The sequence below is a fragment of the Amblyomma mixtum genome, chromosome 4, assembly GCF_055824585.1.
Source record: "Amblyomma mixtum isolate Tamu chromosome 4, ASM5582458v1, whole genome shotgun sequence".
Classification (NCBI taxonomy): Eukaryota; Metazoa; Arthropoda; class Arachnida; order Ixodida; family Ixodidae; genus Amblyomma; species Amblyomma mixtum.
The window spans coordinates 139,759,721-139,770,261 of NC_143015.1; the positions used below are offsets into that span (position 1 = coordinate 139,759,721).

At 47.3% G+C, this 10,541-nt stretch overlaps 1 protein-coding gene across 1 annotated transcript; it reads left to right on the forward strand.

Moving 5' to 3' along the window:
- Positions 1–3,493: 3,493 nt before the first annotated feature.
- On the forward strand, positions 3,494–7,705 carry LOC149348465 (uncharacterized). The gene is made up of 2 exons (XM_089541768.1): positions 3,494–3,729; positions 7,447–7,705. Exons 1-2 carry the CDS (start codon positions 3,494–3,496, stop codon positions 7,703–7,705), a joined length of 495 nt encoding a protein of 164 aa, XP_089397894.1.
- The last annotated feature ends 2,836 nt before the right edge of the window (positions 7,706–10,541 follow it).

Genomic DNA, 10,541 nt, shown 5'->3' on the forward strand with positions numbered 1-10,541 from the left:
AAAGAAGATGCACGCGGCCGTGGGCGCCTGCCCAGCCGGCCGCGAGAAGGAGGCTGCAGGATCCCAGCAGGCATCTCGTGATCGTCCGCACCAAGAGAAGCATGGAGCAGTGCAGCCGGCGTTACGAGCGTCTCTTGGACTCCGTGGTCCTTCGCCGTCGCAGGCGACGGAGACGTGCCGCCCAGGTAAAAGGAAATCAAACGAGGGATTGGGTGCCGGCAGTCGACAGAATCGCTGTCCGGTTAGGCTGTCGGTAGTGCTGGTTGATTGACCCGCTGTAGTTACGTAAATCCTTCCCCCTCCATCCCAAAATGCTTTGTGCCCGCTCTCCTAGGTATTCCGGCAGTTTGGGCCGCGGTCGGCTGTAATCTTTTGATGGCTTCGCTATTATACGTCAGTCAACACAGGAAGCTCTTGTTAACTGGGCCTTGGAGGTCACCGCTGTGTGGGGGTCACACTGAGGTAGAGTCGCCCGCGATCTGCAAATCATTGGCGATAAAGTTGTTTCTCTCTCTCTCTCTCTCGGTAGTCACATGAAATGCACAGCCCCGTCCCCCTACCTCAAGAAGGAATTTTCGTTTTTGTAAATGGAAAAAGAAAAGAGGGCCAATAAATATTTATTTCTACTCTAGGCATGTGTAGTCTTTAGGTAGCATTCGGAGATTCTGGCAGTGCCGTTTCATTGGCTATGTGCTGTCATGTGACCGGAATCAGGCAATGGGGTCAAGCTGTCGCCAAAGTGCCGTGCGCGATATTCTGCCTACTTCCGACACAATAGATTTCGCCCATTAAAAAGATATCGCCTCTCTATCATCTACAACATACTTTGTCATCAACGCTGTCTGCATTGAAAAGTTAATTTTGCTGACAACGGCATTTATCTTTCCTCTTAGCATGCATGCGGCGAATATATCTTTCCTGATATCATCTGTGGCATCAATTCTTTTGTTCGACGGCCGCAGCCAATACAGTAGCTCAAGGATAAATTACGCGTGTTTGCTATCATACTTCTCCGCATCCGGCAGGGCTTAAGTTGGAGCGATTCATAGAAGCCACTGCGCAATGATGCAAGGCTATTATGGGATAAGAAGGTGAAGGCAGGAAACACACACACTGTTGTAGCGTATGAATTCAGAACATTGTGTTTCTTTTATTTCTTTGATTAGAGTCCTGCTCCCTTTCTCTCATGGTCTGCTCCCTTTCTGTCAGCGCATAACTACAAGCGAGACTCAGTCCACATTACAGCGCTCTGCCTGTGCAACTTATGCCTGTTAGGACGGGAAGCTAAAGTAAGGCACGTTGAAAAACCTGTTCAAGTGCTCTAACTTCCCGTTGAGGCAATGCCGTGCTCGTAGCTGAAACGCAAAAAGATATGCAGAACACTGGAAGTCTTCTGCGAAGTTGTAACCGCGATGGCTTTCTCCATGCCAAAGCACGAGCAAGCACGCTTCTTACCGTGGCACATCTCAAAGTGGCAACGGTCTCGGAGGATAAACAGGTGCTGTTCGCGCCGTCAGGTACTGCAGAATCTCCGTCGCTTCACCGAGGCGGACGGTGTGGTGGCGCTGGCTTCTCTAAAGTGTGACGCGCCCAAGCTGGTGCTTCTCGAGGACTTCCTGGACGAGCTGGCGCTGGTGCTGCACAACTACCTGTTCAGCAGCAATGAACACGTGGTTCGCGTCGCTTTGGACGTTGTACGCAGTGCCGTTGCCCGCCGCTGCGGCCGCCTGAAGCCGTGCAATCTGGAACACCTGCTGGCATCACTACTGCGCACCCTTGTCAACGCGTCCTCGTCCACTGTGTTCTATATGGCACGCATGACCATTCAGGTGAAGTACAATATTGTTACATAAATTGGAGTTGGTAGTTTTACTCGGAAAGACCGCGTAACACAGCGTTTTTTGTGTCAAGGGGATGACCATCCTACGGTTAGCCCCGTATAATGGCTTCAAGTGGCCCGGTCCACCTTCCTTTCTCAACAACTTTCGTCATATCCGTCGTAGCTTCTGTTGCCTATATTACGAGGAAACCTGCGGAGAATATAATATCGACGTAAAATATGCTGGGTCATCTTCGGACCACGCTGAGTTTTTGTTTAGGCGAATAAATGTTAATACACGTCTATTTTGCATTCATGTTCATAAAGATATTTATTTGAGAACATAGTGTTTGCTTTAGTACGTACTATTTCAGGTTGCTAGTGTAGGACTAAAAAAGTATGTAGTGGGGCGGTTGCTGTGATTGAGTCATGAATATGGTGACTAAGACGGTCTCCAAGGGTTAAAACCCGCGCACGGACTCAAGCGCGGACGCACACACGCTCACGCACACGCACGCACTCATTCACGAACAAAGTCACACACATACGCGCACAAACGCACAGGAAAATACACCCGCAAATACAAACACCCACACACAAACATACACGCACACATATACACGCACACACACACGTACACGCATACACGCGACACGCACCTATACCGACTGCATGGGTCCAAAACTGACTGCAGCAAAGCAATGTTAAGGAGGGAAGTGCATTACTGTTGCTTTAAAATGTGCAGGCAGAGGCACTCAGAGGTTGGATGAACGTAAGTTATATCCATTCTTGGCAGTGTTATTTGCTTGAGTGAGTATAAAAACTCGCTGCTTTTTCGCGAAACAACATTCGCTGCGCGTTCACGCATGTTCGGGGAATTTCGAGTATATATGCCCAAACAGAAAGCAAAGTGGCTGTTGCTAAGTGCGATCAGCACTACTTACATTTGAATGTCACACAAAAACATGCATAAATCAAGTAGAAAGGTGGTGGGTGGTTGAAGGAGGAGGGCGATGATAGTGTTTGTGTAAAGGTTTTTGACGCAGTGCTTTTACGTCCGCTGGCAATAAAACATTTTAAAATAGCGCTATGTTGGGCTGGTTGGTTTCGCATATACGATGTAGCGCGAGACAACAAAGATGACCGATTAGAAGACGGCATGAGTGTCATCTTTCAACTGAGGGTTTAATCACACCCAATAAAAATATACACGCGCTGATACGATGAAGAACCGCCGTGATGGCTCATGGGTATGGCGCTCGGCTCCTGACTGATCCCGGCCGCGGCGGTCGAATTTCGATGGAGGCGAAATTCTAGAGGCCCGTGTATTGTTCGATGTCAGTGCACGTTAAAGAACCCCAGGTGGTCGAAATTTCCGGAGCCCTTCACTACGGCGTTCCTCATAGGCTGAGCCGCTTTGGGACGTTAAACCCCCATAAAACCTAAAGGATCATATGATGAAGAATCCGGCCATGCTTACAAGATGCTGCCCAACCTTAAGTTTAAAGTTAGCGCTTGTCGCGTCTTCTAGTCAATCGTCTTTGATGTCTTGAGCTGCTATATATATACATTTAAAAAAAAAATTCTCAGGTAGGGCACTAACGCCATAATAAGTACATGTGTCGTCAATCGTTCCCGTTTTCAACATTTCCTCACACTTTTGTGTCGCAGGACATGCTGCGGGCAGAACCAGAACTGGCCTCGGCGGCGCTCTCGAAGATTCTCGTGCACTGCGAGGCGCGCCAGGCGGTGGAGATATACATGCAGCTGATCGCGTACGTCCTCACCTCCGAGGACATCCTGCTGTCGGTGCTTGACCGCCTGGTGGCGTTGACCGTTCGAGACCTGACGCGAGACAGCATGGCACACCGCTTCTGCGCCTTCGAGGCCATCTACTCGCTCCATTACAGGTCAGATTTGACGGTTTAGGATCAGTCACATGAGTTCAACTTCATCGAATTTATTAGAATTGATTTCATTTCCACGCGCCACTTCGGAGACGTCTCTCATAGCCAGAGTCGCTTTGGGACGTTAAACCCCATAAACCAAACCAAACCAAACTTCGGAGACGTGGCTCACAATCCAATCGCCAGGTTGCCACCTGCCATGGTGGCCAGACTGTGAACGCCACAAGGTATCGCAAATTCTATTGACCCGTCTATAATTTAACTATTACGTGCCAGTGTGGGCAGTTTGCTCACTATCCCAAGGGCTGCTTGCGACCTGCCATGGTTGGCAGGTTGTGATTATGGCACAAGGTCACGTGACTTCTCTCGATCAATGAGAAAATTTTGTGAAAGAGAAGCCGAAAATTTTTGTTGGACGACAACTTAAACGCTATTGCATTAATGTCCATCGTTAGCAGGAAAAAAAATGTCAATTTCTTGGTAGCGTGGAAAGATTCTTGGTCGTTGACAGACGGAAAATGGTTGGTTTGGTTTGTAGGGTTAAACGTCCCAAAGACATTCAGGCTATGAGAGACGCCGTAGTGAAGGGCTCCGGAAATTTCGACCACCTGGGGCTCTTTTAAGTGGAATAACATCGAACAGTACACGGGCTTCAAGAATTTCGCCTGCATCGGAATTCGACCGCAGTGGCCGGGATCGAACCAGCGTCTTTTGGGTCAGCAGCCGAGTACCATAACCACTGAGCCACCGCGGCCGCAGACGGAAAATGCTAACACAATGAACTGTTTATTTGACGCTAGTAACATCGTTATTTTGAGTACATGAAAATCTTTTCCTCCTTTTCTGTGGGCGGTGGCTTAAGGCCGCTAAATCAACTTCGACATAACTTTTGTCCGTTTGCGTACGAATAACTGCTTTTCAGGCCGCTTGAAGTTAGTTAGTTATATGGGGTTTTATGGCGCATAAGACTATGGCTATCATGCGCCAAACACAAAACGCTTGAACGACGCCTGAATGATGCGAAATGATCTGAATCTGGGTTGCGTTCAGCGGCAACCCTTCGTCACAGTGTCAAGAAAAGCAGGTGGCCCTCTTGCCGCCTAGGTCACGTGACCTTACGACGTGCACACAGCCTGTCCACCGGATTTAGAGCGAATTTCAACGTGGCAGGTGGCAATTAAATTAATTATTGGTCGCAAGAGGTTGCTCAGGGACACAACGTGGGTCTTACGAGATATCCAGGCTCAAGCTCAGCTAAGCCACAGCCAATGTTTATTGCGAAAGCAATACAGGTTGCACTTTCAACCCGTCGCGTAGTGAGGCCGCTAGCTACCATATTAGCATATTGGATTGGGTTGGATTGGACCCTCCGGTGGTTGCGTTCGAAGCAGCGAACTGCCGGGGTAGTGACGCGTCACTGGACCCCTGCACCACTTCTCGCACTCTATCAATGCAAAGTTGAGAATGACCACTTCTGCACATATGAGCATGTAGGCAGAACTTGGGCATCAGAGAAAGAGTACTTGCGCGCGAAGAATATCTTATGCTATCACATTGAACTTCTAAATGTATGCTAATTTCTGAGTAATGGTGAAGAACAGGGTGCGTGTCTGCGAAGTAATACGCAAAGATGACGCCAGGCCCCTGAAGGAACCCATTAATGAATGTTATTGAGTCATACTCCTCAGGCTGGTTTTTTGGTTTATTGGGGTTTAACGTCCCAAAGCAGCTCAGGATATGAGGGACGCCGTAGTGAAGGGCTCCGGAAATTTCATGTTGGAGGTTTACTGCCCCTTCGAATTTTTATAGAAAGTGCTTGGAGTGTAAACTCGTAGAGACTTTTCACAAAACGCGCATAAGTAGCTATGAAGACCGTAGGTGAGATGCAGAGTTCCTAGACAATTACACAATCCTAAAAAAGGAACTACGCAATTAAAAATGAGAATGGCTCTAGAACGAACAACTGTCGAAATTATTCCCGAGCCCTCCACTACGAAATCTTCTTTATCTCCTCCATTCACTACCACCTTCCTTCCTTCCCTTATGGTGTGGTTGGGGGATACACAAATATGTGAGACAATTACTGCATGTGAGACAATTTCGTTTCCTCAACAACCAATTTGCATATTTTCATTTTTCTTCAGTCAAGCTGTTAGAACCAGCATATTATCAGCGCCGCATAATCAGAGGACGTGTGCAGCCACCATCTGATAAATCATCCGCTGCGATATTGCAGACACTGCTTTCGATATTTCAGGCGCATGATTAAAAAAAAAAAAAACCTCTGGTCTGTAGGGAAGGCAGCATTGCAGTGCATATTGATTGCTCGACGAATGCACTGAGCATGTGAGGGCATTTTTCCAGGCTAGTTGATGCAGTAGTGAATTCGGTTTTAAGCGCAGAAGATAGCACAGCAACGAACGAAGTTGAAGCGTTCTGTGCTGTCAACTTCTTTCCTTCCTGTACTGTACTTTGGTGCTTAAAACCAATGCCAGCCCCTACCTTAACTTCCCCAGAACCATCGATGGCACTACGTTTTTGAAGAGGAGTAGAAAGGCGATGTAAAGAGGTAATAAAACTTCTCTTTCCTGTCCCTCTTCCAAAAGGCTTCCTTTTACAATCGAACCGGCTGTACAATCATAGAACGCTAGAGTTGTTTCCAATGCTGCCTATTGAGTGAATTTGAAGCCCTGCGTTGTCCTCTAAGGCCTAAAAGACACGTAATGCAAAGAAGATTTACACGGCCTACTCCTAGAATGCCAGAATAGCTTTCTTGCTTTAGCATCCAATGCATATGAGAACGACGATGCCAGAGCGAAGCGTACATTGCAATTTTGTTTTTTACACATGCCCCACTTTTCTCTCGCCGCTGTACCGGAATGGAGATGTCTGCCTTGTTGGTTATGAAGGAGAAATTTAATTGCTCTCGGATATCGTACCTGATTTCCCTCCCTCCCTCCCCCGTCTTCACAAGGACGTCCGCCATAGCCCACGCTCAGCTGTGGAACGTTAAACACCACGCGTCATGCTATAATTCCTTCATTTCGCAGGTCGCTAATTGTATTGCAATTCGTGGTGTATCTGGCACACTTAGCGCCATGTTCTTGAGCTATTGTCCAAGACAAGTCCAAGATAATTGTTGATTACTCACACCATGACTACCTGGTCCCAACTATAGCTCCAAGTAATCATGGTGTGAGTAATCAACAATTGTCTTGGAGTTGTCTTGTACAATAACTCAAGAACACGGCGCTAAGTGTGCCAGATACACCACGAAGCGCAATACAATTAGCGACCTGCGAAGTGAAGGCATCATGGCATGACGCGTGTTGTTGAACGTTCAACAGCTGAGTGTGGGCCATGGTGGACGTCCTTGCGAGGACGGGGAAGGGGGAGGGGCGGTCAAGTATGATTACCTGGTCGCAACTATAGCTCAGCCGCGGCAGCCGAATTTCCATGAAGGCGAAATTCTAGAGGCCCGTGTGCTGTGCGACGTCAGTGCATGTTAATGAACCCCGGGTGGTCGAAATTTCCGGAGCCCTTCACTACGGCGTCCCTCATAGCCTGAGTTTCTTCGGGACGTTAAACCCCGAAAAAACCAAACCAAGCAACTATAGCTCCTTCCTGCTTGTATTCTTCTTTCTGACCGTCTACATTCCGTTCTTTTCTCTCGACAATTATGGACGTGCTGACCATGGCGACGCTTCTCTCAACGCGCAGGTACCTCAGCAGGCATGACCTGCTAACGTACGCGGAGCACATCTCGCTCCCCAAGCCACTCATAGAGGCGCTCAGGAGGCGTCTGGCGCGCCGATACGTGCCACCTTTGAAGGCGGACACGCTGAGGCCTGAGATGATGGCGGACCTGGACTTTGCGTGGATAGCACACGGCCCGCCTGCCAGGGTGTCTCCTCAGGCGGAGGATGAGTGCGAACGGGACGTCCGCTTCAAGCTGAGCAGCCCGCCTCCTGCCTTTTAGGAAGGGGCGGAAATTACGTAATTAGTCTGGCAATTATTTAAACCTCTTCGCTGTACTAGCAGTAAACAAGGACTTATTACAGAACATTGCCTTTGCAATGTTTCTTTTTCTTTTCTGTCGTGATTTAGCTTGTCGTTTGAAGGAAAACACGCTTCATTCCGAGCGGTTGCGTTCTTATTGTGATAGAGCACTACTTGAATCTAGCCGGTTGAAGTTTTCAAAGGGCGTTCAGTGTAATTATTTAGGCAGGAAGAATTGATCAGATGCATTTGAAAACACAGTTCCTTATGATGGCGTTTGTATCATGGAGCACCAACGTCTTGAGGTTTCGTTTCCTGAGGAAAAGCGACATGCTGAAAAAGAACTACGCATTTTAGACTATTGGGCAGACCTGTGAAATGCTGGGTCCAAAAGTACTATTGCATCTCGCTCAAATGAAAAGTATGAGGACGTACAATCAACACTGTCATCATCACATCCAAAAATAAAATATGCTGCAGTTCATACCACCGTGTCAATGATCTTTATCACTACGGCAGCCTTGCGCCAACCGCGACAAACAGCTCGCGACAAAATTTGTGACATCACCTTTCCACTTCAGTATAGGTCGTTTTTAAGCAATTAATTCGATCGCGGGATCACTGGCACTTGGTGAAAAGGTCGGCGCTATTGGTGTAATCATTGGGCAGTGACGCCATCACCCTCCAGAGCAAGGAGGAGGAATACTATTTGGGCTAGCGCTAAGACCCCGTGAAGAAGAGCGCTGAAGCACGAAGCTAAACTTAAACTACATCACCATTGGTGCAGCGTTCCCTATAGAGTGCATTAAGGGCTCTTCGCGCACCTTATTCTGCAAACTTGCCTGGATTTTACTACATTTTCACTGTGTTGATATGTTTGCCGAGATACTCATGCAGGCTTTTACCACAGGGGCGGCTCAGTGTTTATGGCGCTCGGCTGCTGGCTAGAAAGATGCCGGTTCGATCTTGACTGCGGTTCTCGTAGTTTCTTTTGAGGCGGAATGCTACAGACCTGTTTAGTGTGCGTTCTGGGTGCAGGTTAAAAAACGCGATGCGGTGTAATTCATCCAGCGCTCTCAATTATAGTGTCCTTCTTACCCTAAGTCTCTTTAGGGCGTTACGCTCCAATGAACCAAACGATCACATGCGTATTGCGTTTTTTTAACGCATGTTTAACCGGTCCCTTAGTTTATTCCTTTCAAACATACTAAGTACCTACGTAAGTAATTGGCTAATAGCGTATAAGCTTGAACGTGATGGCGCTAATGGCGATGGCGAACAATAGACGTCACGTTGGTCGTCTATTGAGCTCCAAGGAGACTTGGTGTCATATTGAGCGTTGATGTCATATTGAGCGTCAAGCAGGCTTTATGACGCGATAGCTTGAATTGGTTATAGCCCATTCTCATTCTTTGGTTTACATTTGTAGATCGCTGGGGGTCCTTATACCTCTCCTGGTACAGTGGTGCAGCGGTCAAGCGATGCGCCACTAGTCTGGGATGGCACGGTCTGCCACTGGCGGGGCTTGCGAGACATGGGTTGCTCTTCCCGAGCAACATTTTGCGACCATTCATTAATTGAACTGCCACCTTCCGCGGTGGGCAAGGACGTAATCTTCCCGGCGGTCTAACTCGCTGTGAGGAGTTTGCATTGTGAATTCGAGTGGGCGCCTCTACTGACATGGCCTTTCTGCCCATGTTTCTGCCCCACTCCAGCCAAGGAGGCAATGCTTAGCTATTTTTGGCAGCTTGTTCCAGCCTTAGTCTAGCGCGCGACTGAAATCTACGCTAACATAGCTACCACCCAAACCAAACCCCAGAAGCACGCATGTGGACACATATGGGCCTCAGAATATGGCCTTAATGAACGACGTTTACTAAGAAAGGTTGACCTGCGATGGGACGTTGCAGACGACTATACCAAGTGGACTCTAGATAATCGCTATATCACGAACTTTTGCCGCTTTTTAAGCGAGGCTTGTTTGCACTCCTTTTTATAACTTTCTTTCTTTTTTCATTATGCCTGATGGCAAACAGCTCGAATAAAAAAAATGCCAAAAGGTTAATTTGCGCAACAAACAAAGAGCGAGCCTCAAACAATGCGAACGATTGATTTTACTATGGTACCCCATTATTCTAGACCACTTTAATTTTGGTCAACCATGTTTGTTTACATTGATCGCATTCATGCTAGACTTGAACTGACTTCAATCTTGAATCCTGTATTGCTTTTAACCAAAGGGAAAAACACCTTCTATTGGTTGCGAACAGCCAACTGCAATTTGAAACACTTTTCAAGCACGCTTTTGCACTTTATTTTTATTTTCATTCCCGATTGGAAAAGAAATGAACGACATAAATTCGCTGTGGCTTAGCTTGGTTAAGCCCGGTAATTGCGAAAGCAATATCCGTACCTACGCCATGATACAGCTGGTAGTGTAGCTGGTGGCGGTGCTTGTGGTTAGACTTGTGGTGATGCATCGGTTATAGAACCCAATCCAATCCAAACCAATGCAATCCCATTCAATCCAATCTAATCAATTCCATTCCATTTCAATCCACTACAATCCAATCCAATCCCATGTAATCTACTCTAATCTAATGTAATCTAATGTAATCCAATCCAATTCAATGCAATCAAATCCAATCCACTCATAACCAATCCAATGCAATGCAATCGAATCCAATACAATGTAATCTACTCTAATCTAATGCAATCTAATCCAATACAATTCAATCAAATCCAATCCAGTCCGGTCTAGTCCAATACAGTCCAAACCAATCTAATCCAAACCAATTTTCGCCCGCACAAACACA

Coding starts and splice junctions, on each gene's coding strand:
- LOC149348465 (XM_089541768.1), top strand. CDS start 3,494: ATGCTGCGGGCAGAACCAGAACTGGCCTCGGCGGCGCTCTCGAAGATT. Junction 3,730..7,446: donor ATCTACTCGCTCCATTACAG/GTCAGATTTGAC, acceptor CTCAACGCGCAG/GTACCTCAGCAGGCATGACC.